The sequence below is a fragment of the Mastigoproctus giganteus genome, chromosome 6, assembly GCF_048544385.1.
Source record: "Mastigoproctus giganteus isolate SK-2022 chromosome 6, ASM4854438v1, whole genome shotgun sequence".
In the NCBI taxonomy this organism is placed as follows: domain Eukaryota; kingdom Metazoa; phylum Arthropoda; class Arachnida; order Uropygi; family Thelyphonidae; genus Mastigoproctus; species Mastigoproctus giganteus.
Genome location: NC_143580.1, coordinates 75374429 through 75396187, shown reverse-complemented (window position 1 = coordinate 75396187; position 21759 = coordinate 75374429). Strand labels below are relative to the sequence as shown.

Here is a 21759-nt window from a genome sequence, read left to right as displayed (position 1 = left end):
TGACAAGACGGATTCTTTCAGAACTAATAATAAAATCTTACTGCAAGTGTGAAATATGGAAGCGAATGTAAGGGCGAAAATATTAGGCCTGACTGATACTCATTCATGCCGGCTCATTCGAATAAAACTTCAACTTAAGTACCTACACTGGTGTCTTCGAGCAGTTGCTGCTATGCTGTTTCTGCCTGAACTCCCTGCTGCCACTGATCCGTTAATTACCAAAATTAGTTTGAATGTTTGTTTGCGCATATATAGCCACCCTAACCTTGCCTTAAGCATAATGCATTTGGAAGTGGGATTCTTCGGAAAACCAGGCTTCAGTTGTAGGTGTTTCAGGAAGTTGTGTGCACATAGCAATGGGCTAAGTTGAGACTTAGGCTGTTGAGTCTGCAGCTTAGAGGTGCACGGATGCCTGCTACTCTGTTCCCTGATTAAAATGGGCTGTTATTTTCCTTGTGAGTGTGCAAGTACTGTTGATCGTACAGTACTTGCACACTCACAAGTGTGCAAGTACTGTACGATAAGGCACTATTACTTGCACACTCACAAGTGTGCAAGTAATAGTGCCTGTCCTCGGTACTTACAAGCATTCTACGTTCAAAGACCCTGAGCCCAACTCCCCTCTCCTTCGTTTGCTTATCGTTTTGTCTGCTATATCTTTTCCTCGACTGCTGGGGACGCCCTCTTTTTGCTTGGGATATATGATCAGAGTCACGCTTAACAGTAACATGATATATGAGCCAGTTGCACGTGATGAATCTAATTAAGTGGACAGTGATTGTGTTACAAAAGTCAGGAATAACTATTGCTCATATATTGTTTTTATTTCAAAAGAATACTAATTCTTTTTAAGAAAGAAGAAATTTTGTAATAATTACTTTGTAGACTTTTCTGTCTATTGAATAACTTTTACTGCCATGCGTACTTGGACATGTCAGAAATATCAGTCAAAGCTTCAGTATCGAGAGAAAATCAACGTCCAGAGAGCACTATTTCGGTATATTTTATAAATTAAGGAAGAAACTGAGAAATCCTCTCAAACAAGAAAATACACGCAATCCACTATATGGCCGTTTGGCTTGTCTATAAAACACATCTTACTCTCCCATCGTCTGCAAACCGGTCAGACTGTTTCTACACGAACAAGCAGTATGTATCAGTTGTAGCCGAGTGATTAAATTCTATGGTACAGAAGTACACGCCTTTGAGTTGACCTTGATTATAGTTCACGTGCCTACTAAAATTATCAGGCCTCTGTTAAATAAACAATATAAAAGCAATATAAAACGATTAAAAGCAACTGCTATTAAGGAGGGCAAGACTACAGGGGAAATTGTTATATATTCAGTTTTAATGTAATTTAAAAGGCTGAACATGAGTTTATCAAACCTTTGAAATGTTAATGAGAGCGTCATTGAACTCGGGGAAGTTTTCCTTGGACTGGAGTAGTCCAAATGTCTTCCCAGTCCACAAAGGTAGTGCTTAGAGAAGATAGACAACTATACGCCAGTGAGGTTGATTCTGTGGTAAGGAAGATGACGGAATCTGTGGTTCAGGATGCATGCATGGCCATTTCAACAAGAATGGTATCCCCAAGCATGGGTTCATTTAGGGTTCATAATTCATGGATTCATAATGATAATTTACCAAATTTACCAGTTTGGTAAATTATCATTATGTAGTCATGAAACAGCTGGGCTCAGGTAACAATTTTTATATCATATATCTTATTGTTTTTCTAATTTTTTTAATAATATTGACGAGGTTGTATGCGATGCAAGTCCTTAAAGTTTGCCAATTTCAGTGTTGAAAGGATGGCTAACAATTCAAGACAGGCCATATTTCTTCAAAAGGACTTGGATGGGTTGCATATATGGTTCGGAAAATGGCAACTAAAGTTTAATGCTTCTAAAAATAAGGTTATGCATCTTGGAAACAGAGACCCGGGAGTCACGTATAAGTAGGGTATAGGAACTAAAAGTTGTTTGAGGCAAAAAAGACTGCTGTTATGATTCAGTCTGACATTAAATTTTTCATGCAGTGCAAGCAGGTGGTTAGGAAGTCATATGGTATCCTGTGTGTGATTTATAGGAGGGGGAAGGACCTCATTATCCCTCTTTACAAGGCGATGGTTAGAGCGTGTTTAGAATATTGCATGCGCGTCTGGAGACAGATTCTGGAGAGAAGAGCAACCAGATTGGCGGCGAGTGCGAAGCGATGCACATATGATGAATGGCTTAAAAAGTATGGACCATAAAGTTTGACAACCAGACTGTATAAGGCTCTGAAGGAATTGAGTAAAGTGAATGAGGAAGATTTGTTCTCGAAAGAGACGCGAACCTGGAGATCAAATATAAAATCCCAGGGAATAACAAGATTGGGTCTAATGAAGTTCACCTATGGGCAGCGGATTGTCGAAAAATATAATCAGTTTCCTCCCAACGTCGAGGATTGGATGAGTACTTTGTGAGAATGGAAACAGTATGAATATTCTTTTATTTGAATTGTTATAATTATTATTTATTCATTTTGCTTGATGCAGAAAAGTTCGTTTTCTTGCATAATTTGCCTTATTAATACCAATATAAGATAGAAATTGCACTTGAAAGAACGATAGTTCATTTTCATTTTTTTTTAAAGTTAAGGTATAGAAAATCAAGACAAAGAAGGAAGTGGCTTGACAACTCACAGTTCAGCTCCCTTCACTGACAATGGTTGGATTGCAATTTGTATTAGAGACCATAGGGCGTCTGTATATCGTGTCTTTAAATCTGGGAGAGAAGCGACGCTATCCTTTGCGCTACTCGCAGGAAAATATTGAGAGGAGCCGCCATACTTGGACATGCACAGTATTTTAATACTGTTTGTCCATGTATACTGGCTATCCCTAAAAAAGAATATCGAACTTCTTGAAAAGGTCCGAAGACGCCTGGTGCAATCAGTAAAAGGTGCGAACATATGAGGAGAGACTTCGAATATGTGGACTCAAGAACTTGGTAACTAGGAACCTTAGAAGGGTTCTGACTGAAGTTTATAATGTAAATCGAAACTAACCTTTATAGTTAGTTGAGGCCGATGTCTTTTGAGAAATTCAAAGAGAATATTTTTTTATTATTATTTTTTTTTTTTGGTTAGTGCCGAAAGGTCCTTTGTCGTCCTTGTATATTAATACCAATCAGTTAACAAAACAATCAAAAGATGCCGGGGTTATAAATGACTCCAATTTTAGATATGGAATTATGTTTACTTATAGCATTTCCACCGTTGTTGAGATTTGCATGAGAAAGATGAATGCCATTCTCGAAATTCGTTTTTGTTTTTTTAATGCACACTTCGATTTATAAGTTTGTTTTACGATAGTATGAATCAGAGCTGTAATACTCAATACGTTCTACGTTGATATTAATATTTGTAAAATAATAAGAGGAATTTACCTCAATATAGTACGTAGAACACTTCCGTATGATACTCTCCAGAAATTAAAACGGAAAAAATGAAAAAATCGAAAACTTCCCGGTACATTAGAATAAAATATAAATAATTAAATAATTAAAAACCAATTTAACACAATTCAAATCAATTTAAAACAATTAAAAATCAATTTAACGCAATTAAAAAGAATCTAACGAAAATATTTAAAACGATTTTCCTTCCTGAAGCTGACAACGCTTTTCAACCGTATGTCGTGATCACAGGAATGAAAATTACCGAATAGGGTTGAACCTGAAACTTAAATAGCGATTATTTGTCTTCCCTCATGCGCGTAAAGGTCCACGCATCGGAGATCAAATATGACCGCTGAACATTAACACAATTCTCGTGTAATTTTATTTCTACGGTTTCTGAAATTAATAGTCGTGTATAATTACGTTGAATATTAAGTATTTTGGCCTCTTTAAATACAAAAGTATGCTTTTCGTTAATGGTATGAAAGGCTGATTCTGACGCTGCGAGAAGAAGAAGCACGAACTGAGGCTTCATGTTGATTTACACGAATATTAAGAGAAAATCGCGTCGAACCTTGGTAAGACGAGTCGCAATCACCGCAAGAAATGTTGTATACCAGATCATTAATTTTTGTTGCGAACGCGGAAAGAACCGAGCGATTGTTCAGTATAGTATGTAACTTCCGTATTGGCCTGGCCACAATTTTAAATTCAGTATCTTTAAAGAATCTATTAAGCTGTTTGTGCCATTGTTCAACATATGGGACAGAAATAAAGTTATTTTTCGATATTACTATTGTTGGTGTAGTATTTTGTATCCTATCCTTAGCCTGTACCCTAATTCAGTTTATTGTGGCAATGGAATAACCCCTGTTTAAGAACCTGCTGGTTAATATTTGTATTTCTGAGTCCAAAGCAGATTCCAAAGCATATTATTTGTCATCGCGCATGCGCGAAGACAAATAATCACTATTTAAGTTTTAGGTTCCACCGTATTCGGTAATTTTCATTCCTGTGATCACGACATACGGTCGAAAAGCGTTGCCAGCTTCAGGAAGGAAAATCGTTTTGAATATTTTCGTTAGATTCCTTTTAATTGCGTTAAACCGATTTTTAATTGTTTTAAATTGATTTGAATTGTGTTAAATTGGATTTTAATTGCATTGTATTTATATTTTACTCTAATGTACCTGTCAGTTGTCGATTTTTTCGTTTTCTCCGTTTTTTCTGGAGAGTATCATACGGAAGTGTTCTACAAATATTAATATCAAATTAGAACGTATTGAGTATTACAGCTCTGATTCATACTATCGTATGATATTCATACTATCATACTATCTGATTCATACTATCAATAAGAGTTTAAAAAATGAATACTATCGTATTCATTTTTTAAACTCTTATTGACTATTTCATTCACTTCCTGTCTCTCCAGTAGTAAACTATCGATACACACAATTAAGGGAGATTTTTTGAACGGCTTGGTGCAAAATTACATTAAATCAACACTAGGGTACTCGGCCCAAAGTTACCATATTTCTTTTCTAAAATATTGCCTTCAAATCAACATCGTTCCGAAGTTTGCCAGGGTTAATTTAAATCAAAAAATTTCAGGCATAAAACAACTAACACTGGCCACATCGCGTAATATTGTTAAGCTTGCCTTAAAATCTCGATATTCGAATAAACAAAAATACCTTTCCCAGGTTAGGAAGCTTCGCGATAAATTAAAAAATTATCTACATCTGAACGATTGGTCTCTAATGAAGACCTCCATAGATTTGTGACGGGAAGCACAGGCCTCAGAAATAAAAAACAGACACGTTAATAAGGTGCAAACATTATCAGATAGGTCAAGACACGTTCATGCGAATTCTAACACATTGTCGCGGGCTTTCAACCAAGTTCATACGAGTTGGGTGACAACCCCCCCCCCCCCGACACATAACGTACTACCACAGAATATGTCAGCTAGTTCACGAACACCCCCTCACCCAGTATTCAACGAACCGACATATCAACAGGTTACAAATCTTTCCTCATGTACGCTATCGCAGGACCAGATTTCACTTTTTTCCAAAGGATTAAATTATAATTTACCACCTCGGAAACTACCTAAAAAACAATGCGTAATTGAATCTGGACTTCGTAATGTTCCACAAAAAAGATGTATTTATTCAACAAGTTAACCAAATAGTGAATAACATAAAAGAAACGCGACCTCCTAAATTGAATATACATGACAGTTCAGCTTTACGAGAACTTCGGGGAAATAAAGACATTATTATACAGTGGTAATACTACTAGATAAACCTGATTATGTTAATAAGTTAGATTCAGTTGTTTCAGATACCTCCACTTATCTTGAAGTAAACACGGCACTGTTTACAAATTTGGTCAATCAATACAATAAAACGTTAACCACGTATCGGAAAAACGAATACATTACTATGACCCAGTTAAAGGAATTGAAGGCCAGAACATACAATATTCTGCACTTTTCGGTCAGGTAAAATTACACAAGACTGGATTTCCTATTCGACCTATTGTTTCCTACAGGAACTCGGCATTTTCATCCTTAGCCACACATGTATATAACATTATAAAACCCTTTAGACAGGTAATACAATTTGGGATTAAGAACTACGATACATTATTTAATAATCTTAAAGACTGTAGACTCGGCGACAATGACAATTTATTCTCACTAGATGTTACCTCGTTATACACGAATGTAAACGTTGAATATACATTAGATATTATTTGGGATATGTTAAATAAAAACTCGACACCGATTAATTATACGAAGCTACCTATTAAGGAAATTTTTCACTTGATTAAACTGTTAGTTGAGGCCAACTACATCACCTTTCGAGACAAGGTGTACAAACAAATTTTTGGATTACCAATGGGTTTGAGCCTGAGCGGCTTAATGTCAGAGATCTATCCCTCAACGATTGAACATATACATTTGACACCTTTTCGACCCCGTATCACATACTATGGGAGATATTTAGACGATGTTCTAGTTATTACTGATAGTAGTACTATTCAAGACATTTTACATTCGTTTAATAATATTCATTCTAGACTCAAATTTACATTGGAAAGGGAGGATACGGGTACAAAGTCATTAAACATTCTAAATTTCTCGCTTACCAGGGACTCGAATAAAATACAATTTAGCATCTATCGAAAACCTACAAACACCGGTATGCTTCTACATTATAATAGCTATCACCCGTTCACCTACAAAATATCGATTATCTTTAATCAATTTCTAAATGCCTATAAATATTCAACGACGGAATCTGCTTTGGACTCAGAAATACAAATATTAACTACCTGGTTCTTAAACAGGGGTTATTCCATTGCCACAATAAACCGAATTAGGGTACAGGCTAAGGATAGGATACAAAATACTACACCAACCAACAATAGTAATATCAAAAAATACTTTATTTCTGTCCCATATGTTAAACAGTGGCAAAAACAGTTTAATAGATTCTTTAAAGATACCGAATTTAAAATTGTGGGCAGGCCAAAACGGAAGTTACACACTATACTGAACAATCGCTCGGTTCTTTCCGCGTTCGCAACACAAATTAATGATCTGGTATACAACATTTCTTGCGGTGATTGCGACTCGTCTTACCAAGGTTCGACGCGATTTCGTGTAAATCAGCATGAAGCCTCAGTTCGTGCTTCTCGTTCAGCAGCGTCAGAATTAGCCTTTCATACCATTAACGAAAAACACTTTTATTTAACGAGGCCAAAATACTTAATATTCAACGTAATTATACGCGACTATTAATTACAGAAACCGTAGAAATTAAATTACACGAGAATTCTGTTAATGTTCGGCGGCTATATTTGATCTCCGATGCGTGGACCTTTACGCGCATGCGGAAAGACAAGTAATCACTATTTAAGTTTCAGGTTCAACTCTATTCGGTAATTTTCATTCCTGTGATCACGACATACGGTCGAAAAAGTTGTCAGCTTCAGGAAGGAAAATCGTTTTGAATATTTTCGTTAGATTCTTTTTAATTGTGTTAAATTGGTTTTTAACTATTTAGATTTTACTCTGATGTAGCGGTAAGTTGCCGATTTTTTCGTTTTAATTTCTGGAGAGTATCATACGGAAGTGTTCTACGTACTATATTGAGGTAAACTCCTCTTGTTATTTTACAAAGTCTGTTTTAAGAAAGTTGTTCTATTACTGATTTGTTGTTAACGAATGATGTGTATGCTAAGGTCCTTCTCCCCATTTTTTTTTTTTTTTTTTTTTTTTTGAATTAGACAATTTAGTTCGGTACTGAATGTATAAAATTGGAATTCTTGCATCTTTCCTCACAGAATTAACTTACCCACGGAGCACCTTTATTCTTGTCCTGTGAATTCTTGATTAGTAAACAAGCAAGAAAGAAAGATTAGTTCTCTTCTTCGTTATTGAAACGGAAGATGGAAATGTGTGTTACCTCATTTCTGGAGGAGATAATGACCGGGATGATGTCTCTGCTCCTCTTCTGGATGGCGATCTTGATCGAGAAGTTCCTTCACCTGGAACTACGGATCTAGAGCGTCCTCTAATGCCACTGAAATCAGCTGCAATAACGGTATCCCTCCTTCCTCTTGTATACATATCCTCTCTACCCACAACTAAATAAAATATTTAAAATTTGGCTAAGATGTAAACCAAAACTATTCAATCACAAGCTTAATTAACCTGAAATTTAAATTATTAGCTTCCGCCTGCTTCAGTTGACAAAAGTTTTAATCAAAATTTAATACTGTACTTTCAGAAGAACATAACTTTCAAGCTGTTTTCATTTTCGCTAACATCTTTCATACTGCACACAGTTCACAAGAAAATTTTAGTGAAATATGAAGTATTTCCAAGTTTAAACTCGACAGAAGTAGATCAAAAAATTAAGTAACTGTAATAGTATAAATCAAATAACAGTAAGTAGCGACTCTGCGTACTGTTTACCGGCAGCCGATCACCTACCAGTTCCCGATCTTTTCCGACTCTGTGATACCATGTCCCTTCTTGACCGTCGTTCAATTGCATCCTCCGATATAAATGGTGAACTACAACTACTGCCAATGGAACTAATACTAGCCCCATCCACACCTAATATTCTCCGCTCTGAAAATAATGAAAAAAGGAAGGTAACATTAATTATTAGGATTTCTACTTTTATCATACTATTTATGATTAGTATTTTTACCAAATATTTTAATTTTTTAAACTTATCATAGTTTGGTGCTATCCGCTGGTAAAATAATGGCAGAGTTTCTTAAAATTAAATTAAAGCAGGCATTTGACACCATTTAATAATGAAAGTTATGTTTATTTCCTCTGTCTTGTAAAGATAACAACGCGCTTAGATCTCGTACTGGTACACTACCAAACATTTCTTTTAAACAAACAGAAGCATGAATTTTGTTCATTCAACAAACAGTGAAATCTTACTTATAACGGACGCAGTTTACAGATGTCGTTTATAGTTATTTAAAACTATACTGTTTCTTCAGGACTTGATTTTTGCTGGAACAAGTGCAGAGAAGGGCAACAAGATTGGCGAAGGGAGCAGAATGGTGATTTTACCAAGTAAGGCTTTGAATGATTTGAGTATGCTCAGTGTTAATGGCATTCTGCCTCTTTCTCAGACTACGCACACACATGAGCGGGCAGAAATTTAAATTGAGGAAGGATGGTTGCAGGAGAGATGTGCGGAAGTTTGCCTTCAGCGAGCTGGTGGTTGATTGTTGGAATAAACTTTCATCTGTTGTTGTTGTGGAAGTGGGTAGTTTGAATAAATTCAAGAAAGAAATAGATAAATTATTGGAGGGAATTTTTTTTTTTTTTTTTTTCCTGGGCTGATGGTTTATAAGCTTTCTTTGTTACATCATTTGCCACTACTAATATTAACCCAACTAATATTTTCATACGTGTATCATTTTTTCCGCCTAAAAAGTAAATCCCATTATACAGTTTTTAATAATTCATACAGAAGAACTTTTACCTTTTGTACTTTGGATTGCAACATTTCATAACATTCCTACAAACAGGGCAAAAGTACACATAATCAAACAAGTCTATATTTCTTAAGCTGGTTAGAATCATGATCACAATCTTTGAGAGGATGATCATTACAGTTAGCTTCGTCAAAATAAACAATAAACTCGGAGTTATTTTCCTTTTTCGGAAATCTTTTTTTTTTTTTTTTTTTTTTTTAAAGAACTCTTGTTTAAGAAATCTTAGAATTTATAGTTAATTTACCTATCTTCAGACTCGTCAGAAGGATCCCATTATCAAGTTGAATTAGGATCTACCACTCAGTTTTCTTTGTGGTACAAATTTCTTTGGTATTTGTTTCTTTATAGTGGCAATGTAGGCGTCTGGGTTTATTGTTTGTACTTTCGGCATGTTCTGAGCAGTGCAGACAGGATGCCAGAGCAGTCATGGGGTTTTTCCAATGATATATAGGAATTTTTCTAGCAGGGATAAGGAGGTGATTATCCCTTTATATAAGGCAATGGTCAGGCCACACCTTGAGTACCGCATACAGGTCTAGAGGGCTCATTTTAGAAAGGAGTTCTCTGTACTCGTTCTAGCAACTCATTTTAGAGTTGATAGAGGTATCCGGATCAGCGCTAGTGTGTAATTTCGCTCTCTCTACGGCGCCTCCGTAGCCAGGTGGGAAAGAGCAGCAGTGCATAGCACGCTTCTTGATTAGACCGGGGTTGGAGCCCGTGACCACCAAATACGGAGGATGCGGAAAGGTTAGGGAATGACCACCGCATATTCCCGGAGCAATATGGCCTTAGTTGCTAATGCTCCTAAAAACCAAATAACAAACAAAAAAGCTGTCTCTACTTTGACAGATGGTGACTACAGGGTGTCTGAGTAATGTGTATGCCAGGGGCCAGGAACCTCTTTTGAGTGAAGACCCATTTTTGATCTAATTTTTAAAAAAAATAATAAAAAAGAGAGAGAGAATCCGAAGAGCCGCACTTCGGTTCAAGCTGGGGGAGGGGTTAAGAAATGGAATAGAGTGGGAGGGTGTTTTATTAAAAAAATATATATTTTGAAACATTATTTATTAATAATATTTATAATTCAGGTGACGTTTGCTGCTGAACTTCTTGAGCTAGTCTCTCAACATCAGGGAAGTATGCCGTAATTTTCATCTGATTTCTTGTTTCTTGATTTATTTTTAATCTAATTCATGTTCGAAAATATTTTCCCGTATAAATTCGTCGAACCAAAAACTGAGAGAAGTCCAAACGCAAATATTTTCAAATTTATATACGTGTCCGGTAAGGTATACCACGCATCGAACACAATTTGGTCTTGCTTTTTCAACTCATCTATCGGCATCCAATTACGTAGAATTGCAAAGGCAGCCTTTTGCCTCTTCAAATCCTCAATTTCAGTTTTAAGACGTCTTGCACTCCACATGTCCTTGATTTTTAAGTCCTCTAACTCCATTTTAAACTTTGCTTCATGTGGGCTAAAAGTTAAAGAGCCGCAGTTACATTACGTTACGTTACTGAATTGGGTATATTCTTGCTTTGTGTACACTATATCCAAAATTTTCATTACTTAATACATGTCATCTCCCCACCTTTTCTTTACTAAAGCATACATCATGAATAGGAAAACTAATAGAACAGAATAATCTGGGAAAATATCTAAACAAAATATATCTGTTCTGACTTCCAATCTAATTCAATCAAAAGAATCATATATCAATCTGATATGATTCTTTTCGCTTCAAAGGTGGCACTTGTGCATATTCTTCCGCTCTGATATTCCCAGTCAAATATTTATTAATTTGGAATCTTCTATTTTCGATCATCTCTGGCTTAAAATCTCTCTACCCATTCTGAAAAATTTATCTATTGCCTCTATCGATCTCCCAATTCCATTAATCACTAGGAACACTTTGACTTTCTTTCCTTCAAAATCAGTTTTCTCCAGTCTAGCTTTCCTAACAGTGGGGTAATTTTTCATGGCGATTTTAATGTTCTCAACGTACTTCAACTGACATCAGTTTTCTGGTCATTCGGACCCAGCTGATCAAGATATTGAGGTTTTTGCAATTACTAATGACCTCGCACAGCTTGTTTTTTTTCCTACCAGAATATTAGACACTCTTAACCACACAAATAGCAATCTTGGTGTTTCACGAATAAACCTTTCTAAAATGAGCGGTCCTTTAGGCATGTCAGATCACAACTTGGTAATGTTCTCTTCACCAGTGGAGCTTTTGTCTCGGCCATTCTAGCCTCGTGTTGTGTGGCATTACAAGAATGAATAGGATGATAAGCGAGATGTCTGTTCTTCTTTTCCGTGGTTGGTTTACTGTTTTAAATCTTCTGGTGTCAACGTTTGCTCAGATCATGTCAGTGAAATTATTCTTGTAGGAGTCTGCGCAGGTAGCACAGTGGTATCGTCACCGTCTTCTTCCACACCGGGTGGAAAAGGTCTGAGTTCGAATCCCGTCGATGACGCGAGGAATTTTCATTGGCTTTTTTCATTCATTCGGTGGCTGAGTTAGTCAGTCTCACGCGTAGATAGCAATGTTTCTTTCTCCAGAAACTCGGGTTTTTTGGTCCAACAAAACAGGTTTATGTAATCAGTTACGGATAACTCTAATATAATAATTTTTATTCTTGTAGAAAGGAAATCCATTATTCCACACCTCCACCTCAAAATTTCGTTCTTTATTTAAACCTTGGTTTCGAAAAAATGCGCTGCGGCTGTTCAAGATAGGAATGTTGGATATTGCAACTAGCTTACATCTAAATCTCCAGGTTTATTTTCTGCCGACACCAAAGCTCGCAACAATTTTAACGCAGGTTATTAATCAGTCCAAAGATATTTTGAACAAGCTAAGAGTAAAAACCTGCTTCTTGTCCAAATGGTAGTTGTGCATTCTGCTCTCTTGTCTAAGCTATTGGCTGCACCTTTTGGCCATTTGTACTCCCATCTCTGTTAAAACCTGACGGTTCCTCCACCTCAGCTTAATACATGTATAAAGCCGACTTACTAGCACCGCACTTTTCTTCTAACTTTGGTATTGATGATCTTGATAAATCATCTCCTGCCATTCCTAGTACACTCCACTCATCGCCTCCTGTGTTCTTTCGTCAAAAGGATATCAAAAGAATTTTAAACAAGCTTAATGCCACGCAAGCTCCTGGTCTCGATGGTTTTTCTCCACTTGTTCTCAAAACCATAGGGTTTGAGAACAAGCGGAGCAAGGCAACACGGAACAAACTTACGCATGTTCCGTGTCGCCTTTTTTTACCCATTTTTATTCTACTGGTGTTTTCATTTTTCTTTGAAATTTGCTCATATCTAGCCAGTTCTTAAAAAGGATAACAAATCCCTCCCATCCAATTATTGTCCAATTGCAATTACATATACTTTTTTTTTAAGTAATGGATAAATCCATTAACCGCCAACTCCTAAACTAGGTTGAAACCTTTCTGATCATTGATTGTCAAATGGATTCCGATAGTGAAGATTCACTGGTGATATATAAGTTTATTTGTCCCTTTTTTGTGTAACAAAAAAGGGATAAAAAAATTAAAAAGAGTGGACACATAAGCCAAAAGATTTTTAGGGGTGTTCCCTTAGAAAATAGATAAAAATAACAAGCTAATGGTATTATGCAATTATGCACATCTGAAATTACATAAGCTAAAACAACAAGAGACACAGTACTGAAAAATTAGAAAATTATGTACATATATATCGACTTATGTTGCACACCTATGGAAAAGTTTGGTGAAAATCGAGCAGTTGCTCTTGACATTTGTAAGGCTTTTGATTGTATTGGCATAAAGGTTTTCTAAATAAGCATCCATCTTATGAATGCTCGACTGATTTTTGTAATTGGGCATTCAGTTTCTGTCTGACTGAGGGTGAGGTAGTTATCTCTTTGTTTTGTAACTTCTCCTCTAATGCTGCTGTTTCCTAGAGATCAGTTTTTCTCTCATTCTTTTTCCCTTGTATATTAATGACTTTCTTTCCATTGGCTGGACATCCTATTTACAGTTTTACTGATAATAGCAGCCTGCACTAAAACAAAAGAAACTTTGAGAGAAAGGTGAGAAACTTTGGCCTGCATAAATTGCTTCACCTTCTGGAATATCGACTACCAATTCCTTAAATGCTGATCTCCAGTGGGGCAAAAATAACTCAATTAATTTTAATCCTTATAAAACTCATTCCTGTATTCGCAAAAAAGGATCCTTCTGCTCCTATGCTTTTTTTCGATGACACTCAGATTTCTTGACAGGGATTTCTCTTAGCATTCGCGCATCAGAAATTTGGTTCTTGAGGCTCTCTGACATTCTCTCAGGATTGCCATTGTTGCCATATGCAAAAATTTCATTACTTCATACAGCATGTGCGCAGCCATTTTTTCTTCTATAGTAAAGTTCTTCCGTTTTTTTTAAGTTTCAGACATTTCTTTAAATTACTACTAAAACGTTACTAAAAAGCTCGAATTGTTGCTCAAGTGAATAGATTATTGTGTATGAGTGCATCAAGTAAAATAAAACAGCTTGTCGGTTTGTTCATTTGAAATACAAATCAAACCGATCGTTACCAGCATGAAACGACAACTTAAATTTTGCAAATTACAGTGTCTGGGGGACTAGGCACCTGCGAGGTGATCTGATTGAGGTGTATAAAGCCTTGAATGGTTTGAGCATGCTCAATACTGATGGGATTCTTCTTCTTGCTCAGAATAATCGCCTGAGAGGGCATAAATTAAAATTGAGAAAAGACAGTTGTAGAACAGATGTGCGGAAGTTTGCCTATAGTCAGCGGATGGTTGATTGCTGGAACAAACTTCCATCTGTCGTTGTAGAAGTGGATAGCTTAAACAGATTCAAGGCAGGACTAGACAAACATTTGGAGCGGATGGATGGGTGAAATGAGAAGGTGTGTGTGTGTGTGTGTGTGTGTGTGTGTGTGTGTGTGTGTGTGTGTGTGTGTGTGTGTGTGTGTGTGTGTGTGTGTGTGTGTGTGTGTGTGTGTGTGTGTGTGTGTGCTTGCTTTCTTGCATCATGTGCCCTTGCTAATGCTAATGTCCTCCCTACATTTTCTTACTACTGAATAACATCATGAATTGTCAAACTAATAGAAAAAAACTCTTCTGCAAAAAATATCTCAACCTCCCAAACACTTCCTCCTTCACTTCACAAATATACGTGATCTCAGATCTAATCTCAGTGATGTCCATATTCACTTACAATCTGCCAAAACCTGTGTACTTTTTCTGACAGAATCCCAGTTATCGGTTGATCCAACGACTGCTTATCTAAGTTGTCAAAATTATTCGTTGTGTGATTCCTTTCGTTTCAAAAGTGGTACTGGTGCATATGTCTGTTTTCATATTCCCTGTCAGAGATTTAGTCATTTGGAATCTCCTCTTGTTCTTCTCTGGTTTAAAATCTCTCTACCACATTCTTTCAAATTCGTCTGTTGTCTCTATCGTTCTCCCAACTCTACTAATCACTTGGAACTCTTTCTCTTGCCCTCTTTGAAACTACTTTCTCCAGTCCAATTTTCCTAACAGTGAGGTAATTTTCCTTGGTTATTTTAATGTTCACAACCTCAGCTGGCTTCCATTTTCTAACCATACAGACCAAGCTGGTCGAGATGCCTGGGCTTTTGTAGTTTCCAATGCACTTACCTACTAGAATACGAGACAGTCATAACGACGCAGCCAACACGCTAGATCTTTTTCTCACAAACAACCCTTCTAAGTACACGGTCGAGGTGAGTGGTGCCACCAGTACCACTTTTGAAACGAAAGGAATCACACAACGAATAATTTTGACAACTTAGATAAGCAGTCGTTGAATCAACCGATAACTGGGATTCTGTCAGAAAAAGTACAAGTCAGATAACAACTTGGTGGTGGTCTTGTCTCCTGTGGAGCCTTTCTTCTCTTGGCCCTTGTCAGCCTCGTATTGTTTGGCATTACAAGAATGAAAATGGGATGATCTGAGAGATTTCGTTTCTTCTTTTTCTTGGTAGGAAGACTGTTTCAAATCTGGTGTCAACGTTTGCTCAGATCGTATATAAGTGAAATTATTCTTGTAGGCATGATGTCCTTTATTCCGCATTTCACCTGAACATCCCCCGGGATTTTCAGGTGGAATATGTGCACCTTCGGGGATTCACGATGCCGTTATTTCGATTTTTCCGTTATCTAGGAAGTTTTATTTTTAATGTATTTAATGCAGAAATAATGAGGCCGAACAAGAAATAGAGAGATTAAGATAAGAATGCAATTTTATTAACTGCAGATAAAAAAAAAACATAAATATGTTGACGACCCAATGTTATATTGTGTTATTGTACTGATATCACGGATTATACCCTGATATCAGTTCTGCTTCCGCACCATTCTGTTTTCTTTATTGTATCAAGTTTACTCTGCGCGTGTAGCGCAGTGGTATCGTCACCGTCCTCCCCACACGTGGTGGAAAAGGCCCGGGTTCGAATCCCGTCAATGACGGGAAGAACTTTTATAGGCTTTTTTTCATTCCGTGGCTGAGTTAGTGGGGCTCAGACGTAGATAGGAAGGTTTTTTCTCCAAAAACTGGGGTTTTTCGTACGGCAAAACAGGCAAATCGAGCAGAAAACACGCAATTTCCAGACACAATACGCATGGGTATATGAATTAACATTCCGAGTGATCGTAAACAAATACAGTAATCACGTGACTTGCCGTTTTCTTTTTTTTTTTTTCGGCACTGAAATATATTTGCTCTATATATGTACATCAGATCTCAATGTGCCGTTATTTCGAATATGCCGTTATTTCGACAGTCTACTGTATTTATCAGCCGAAACTAGGTTTCGAACAGACTGAAAGTAGAAAACTTTTCCAAATGCAGTAGAGCATTCTGGTTTATTGCCATAGCTATTGGCCGCAACTTTTGCCCATCTCTATTCCAACCTTTGTCAAAACCAGATGTTTCTGTTGCCGCTTCAGCCAAACATAAAGCAGATCTGCTAGCATCCTACCTTTCTATCAACTCTTGTATGGATGATCTTGGTAAACCACCTCCTACCATTCCCAGTGCTCTCCGTTCAATGTCTCCTATGGTCTTCCGTCAAAAGGATATGAGAAGGATTTTGAACAAAATCGAAGCTAATAAAGCTCCAGGTCCTGATGGTATTTCTTCATGTGTTCTCAAAACCTGTGCTACTGAACTTACTCCTGTTCTGTGTCGATTTTTTTTTCAATTTATTATTCCAAAGATGTTTTCTCTTCTGCGTGTAAATTTGCTAATATCCATACAGCTCTTAAAAAAAGGGTGACAAAACCCTCCCAATTAACCGCCAACTCTTAAACTATGTAGAAACCTTCCACCTGAACAGCGGTGGGCAGTATTGATTCCATCAGTGCTGATCCACTGGTGATATTCTAGCTTATGTTACCTACCTATGAACAAATCCAATATAAAAGTTTGGTGAAACTCAAGCAGTTGCTCTTGACATTTCAAAGACCTTTGATCGTGTTTGGTATAAAGGTCTAAATAAGCTGCCATCTTATGGTTTGCCAACTGCCTTTTTATAATTGGGTATACAATTTTCTCTCTGACTGCTCGCTGTGGGTGAAGGTGCTGGTTTTTCCTCAAAGTTCAGTTCTTTCCTGCACTTTCTCTCTCTCTCTCTCTCTCTCTTTTTTTATTAATGACCTTCCATTTACCGGAAATTCTATCCATAGTTTTGCTGATGGTAGCACATTGTATTCCACCTGCCACATCGAGAATCCTTGCCCTCCGCAAACAGCTCTCTCTAATACCCATTACCAATTCCTTAAATGCTGATCTGCAGGTAATTCTCCAGTGTGGTAAAGATAACGTAGTTGATTTCAATCCTTCTAAAACTCAGTCTTGTGTTATATATCAAAAAAAGGATTCTTCTATCCCAAACTTTATTTTCGATGACGCTGATTTCTAGGCAAGATTATATATCTCTATTGGAAATTACCCTGACTTGTAATGTCTCTTGGCATAAGCACTTCACAAATATTGCTTCCCGTGCATCGAAAAAACTGGATTTTCTCTTTCTTTCAAATAGCTGTTCATTCTGTAAATCGCAAATCTGCCCTACCATGGAATTATTGCCCGCTTTTGAATATTCCATTCAAAAGTGCACAGTTAGGTTAATTAATGACCCATTTCCAACAGTCTCTCTCTCTCTCTCTACTCTGTCTCATAGACGTTCTGTTTCTGCTGCATGCCTTTTCTACAGATACTTCCATAGCCACTGTCCTTCTGAATCAACGTCCTTTATCTGGCAAAATTCAAACTCACAGAACGAAATTTTATTCCTCATTTATTCATTCAAGTTTCGTTTTCTGGAACAACCTTCTTTCATACGTATTTCTTTAAAATTACAATCTACAGAAATTCATGTCTAATGTCGACAAGTATCATCTTTCATCTTCTCAACCTTCAGCCCATGCACGGTACTATGCACCATACATTTGTAGATTCTAATACTCCTCATGTTTCGTGCTTTCAGAGAGAAAAAAAAAAAAAACCTTCCTCTCCATATTAAGAAACTCCGTTTTCTCATCTCTCTGGGAATTAGTTTTTTGCTAAACTAATTCACTCTGTGCGAATCTCTAATCCTCTTTCCATGGAATATTGTTCCCAAATTTGGCGCTGTGTCCCTATAATTTTTCTTGGGCTTCTATACTTCATTCAAACGCAGGCATTCAGATCAATTGATGATCCATCTCTTACAAAGATTCTCCACTCCTGTCTCATAGCCATTTTGTTTCTGCTGCATGCCTTTTCTGTAGATACTTGCATGAGCGCTGTTCTTCTGAATTGACTTCTGTAATTCCCTCCCCCCTCTGTAACAAACAGTTCGAACACGTGCTGCAATGTGTCCAAATCCAATTATTATCCAACCCAATTTATCTTCTTCCTGACCTTCAACTTCAGTTTTCTCGAACAACCTCTCTTCAATAAAATATTGATATACTGTATACTGAAATTCAAGTCTGATGTCAACAAGTATCTTCTTTCATTCTCTGAACCTTCAACCCACGCACGGTACTAAGTAGAATCGGTTCTGATTGTCAAACATCACAGTGAAATGATTGGGGAAAAGTTAAATCATAATTCAAACTCTTCTGACCGTTTGGTCGTCCCGGAGTATAAACAGAAAATTTATTTATTTATTTATTTATTTATACTTTTCGTGTTTGTGGTTTTGACAAAAAAAAAACTTTTTTAAATATTAAAATGTTTTATGTACATAATTGTTTTCTGTAATTTATGCAGTGTTCTTATGTAGAGAAGATTGTCAAGCATCACAGTGAAATGATTGGGGAAAAGTTAAATCAGAATTCAAAAATTCATAAAAAAACATAAAATGATTTTTTCATGATTTTAACAAGATTAAGAATCGTGATAAATTAAATGATTCAGTTTCATCAGTTTATGAATTAGAATCAGTTTATGGATTAGAATTTTCTAGAATTTGTTCAATTTCAACTTTTGTATGCCCAATTGGGACAACTGAGATTATCACATACGATGTGTTATTCTGAATTTTCAAGCTATGTTCTTATCGCCATCTATTAAAAATGTACAAATACAAGTACAGTACTTGGAAATAGAGTTACGGAAAAACGCCTACCTGAAGATTTCTACAGAATTTGTGTATAAATAAATTATACGAATAAATAAATGATCATGAAAGATATATACTTACGTGCCCCACAGAGTTTAAACATTGAAGAAGGCGTAGATATACGTACTTACTACACAGTATTCACGCATAGAAGCGTATATACACATGCGTACGAGAAAGAATTGTATGCTCAACTAATTATTGTTGTCGTGTAAACAGCAATGCTTTTAAACTTGGCAGCTAGAAGCGAAAAAACTAAAGCGTTGAGTAGTGAACTTTTCATCTTTTTTACCTTTCTAAATTTTTTTTTTTTTTTTTTTTTTTGTGTTCAATACGCGTTACTTGTTCGTTAAACAAAACTTCAAAACCTATTTGCATCGACTAAGCGAGTTGACGAAGAACATCTAAAATATCTAAGCAATTTTTAGGAAGGTCAAGTAATACAGATCCTGCCAAATATAAACTTTGATGACAAGATTTACCTCCGCACTGAATAGGGCTTCTCAGTCAAAGTCTTCGCCTTAAAGCCAAATTTCCCTTCTCACCGATGGCCGTTTCCTTCCCGTCGATTGCCATCCTCTTTTCATCGATGATCATCTGTTCAGATGAATCAATCATAATTTCAAAGCTAATCGTCAGACCTTTTGGTATTGGTATGGCAAATAAAGATTCCAGGTTAATTCTGAGTAACCCGAGAGGAAACATAGCAGATCTCTGGTATTAGACAGTACTCTACATTGAGTTTTGGGCTGTTTCATTAGATACGCTTATCTTTTTAGCGAAATGCATCATTGACCAACAGCATCGCCTGTTTGTATCATGCATTACAAATCAAATGGGCAAATATCTGCGAATTCTGTCCACCTGCTTTATATTGCAGAATGGTCAGGAGTAAAGATTTCAATGACTTTAAATATGGTGGTATAGTTGGCGTCAGATGAGTCAGTAAAATTTTTCGGAAACTGCAGCCCTGCTGGGACTCTGATGTCCGACGGTTGTATCAAGGTTCAATAGCCGAATAATGTGCAGCTAACAGCGATCCTATGGTTGGAAAGAGGTCATTGATGAGAGAGACGAACAAAGACTAACAACCCTTGTTCAGGGTAACAGAAAAACTAAAGACAGACAAATAACAATCCCTTTCAACAGTGGCAACCAAAGAGGCATTTCAGAACGCACATTGCGTCTGGGCCCGTTGGAACTAGCGCAGCAACATTTCGGTGCCACAAGTTATCTATAAATCATTTCTGATCCGGTGCTTCCTATCATCCCTACACTTTGTCCATTTGCGATTTGATTCTTCTTACAAGATATATTGCACCAGATGACAAGGCCAGAATTGTAGAGGTCCTAGAACAAGAGTCTATTCAGCCGTGCGATGGCCTCAGTGATCAAAGCTCAATCCAAATGAACACTTGTGGGATTCCGTGCAATAAGTGCTTCGAAATAGAGACCTACAACTATTAAATATGCAATAACTGTGTGTTGAGGAAACATGGGCCAGCATTCCTGTGTCACGCTTTGGACACCTCGTTAAGTCCCTGCCACGACGAAACCAGGTTGTTCTGAGAGCTACTAAAGGGTGTGGAGAGGACGGAGGGCTTATTTCAATGTCTCTCTGTGTTGGTTTTTTTCATGAGCCACCCACTGGACAGCGATAAGGTTGTTGGGGGGGGGGGGTGATATTTACATTCTAAGGTTAAAGCAGGTTACATGCGCAAGACACATGATTCTTATGTTACATGGCAACATGTATGCTTAATCGGAAAGATATTTACATAATTTTTATTTACATACTCGTTATTCCAGTTTGTGGGATATAAAAGGATCACAAATTTAGTTTCACGCTTAATTTTATCTCTATATGTACTGTACAGTAATATGTAATGTTGAATTTCATTTATTAATTTATTTACAATTACAATTATTAATTTAATTTCTGGTCCCGAACATTCGGGATGTGATGAGTAATATTGCACTGCGATGAGTGACTTATGTCCACATTTATAACAATATGTATGAGTTAATAAACATTTTAAGAAAACTTTAAGGTAAAAAGTTCCTTTGGTTGAGTCTCAAAAGACGTCTTGTGATGTTTGTCTTGTGGAGATTAGTAACAGTTTATTTTATTTTTTTACTGTCACGAGTAGCTGTGGTGTCTGGAGTTCCTTCATCTGGCATCCATGGAATCATAACGCTAGTAAGGGTGCTATTAATGATTGACACCTCCTTTGTGGTGTATTTAGAAGTGATATTGTATTAGAGCTAAGCTAGTTTTGAACTGAGATTGAAATCACTATAAACAAGTGTAGTTGAAGATGTATGGAGTTGCTCTTACATTTATTTAAATATTGCTATGTATATTGATTATTTACTATTTTATTTCCTCTGTTCTAAATTAAAATGCTGTGAATGGCATTTTAATACTTGAATACTTAAGAGTCCAAGTTATTTTAAGAAATATTTCAGTTGTAACCAAATTTATGCGCTTCATTTTATATGTTATACAAGTAGATCCTTTTTTATAAACAACTGCAATCTGCTGTACTTATGCTATTATTATTTATAAATTAACTTTTAAAGGACTTTCAAATCAGAAATTTGTGCTTTACA

At 36.6% G+C, this 21759-nt stretch overlaps 1 protein-coding gene across 2 annotated transcripts in view; it reads right to left on the bottom strand.

Moving 5' to 3' along the window:
* Positions 1 to 21759, bottom strand: part of LOC150084414 (regulating synaptic membrane exocytosis protein 2-like) — a 547165-nt gene that overhangs the window by 105317 nt on the left and 420089 nt on the right. For both annotated transcript variants that reach the window (XM_090376052.1, XM_090376053.1), the window contains exons 13-14: positions 8458 to 8598; positions 7928 to 8108 (exon numbers count right to left, since the gene is read on the bottom strand). In XM_090376052.1, the coding sequence (XP_090232178.1) occupies positions 7928 to 8108; positions 8458 to 8598 (322 nt within the window). The remainder of the gene's footprint in view (positions 1 to 7927; positions 8109 to 8457; positions 8599 to 21759) is intronic.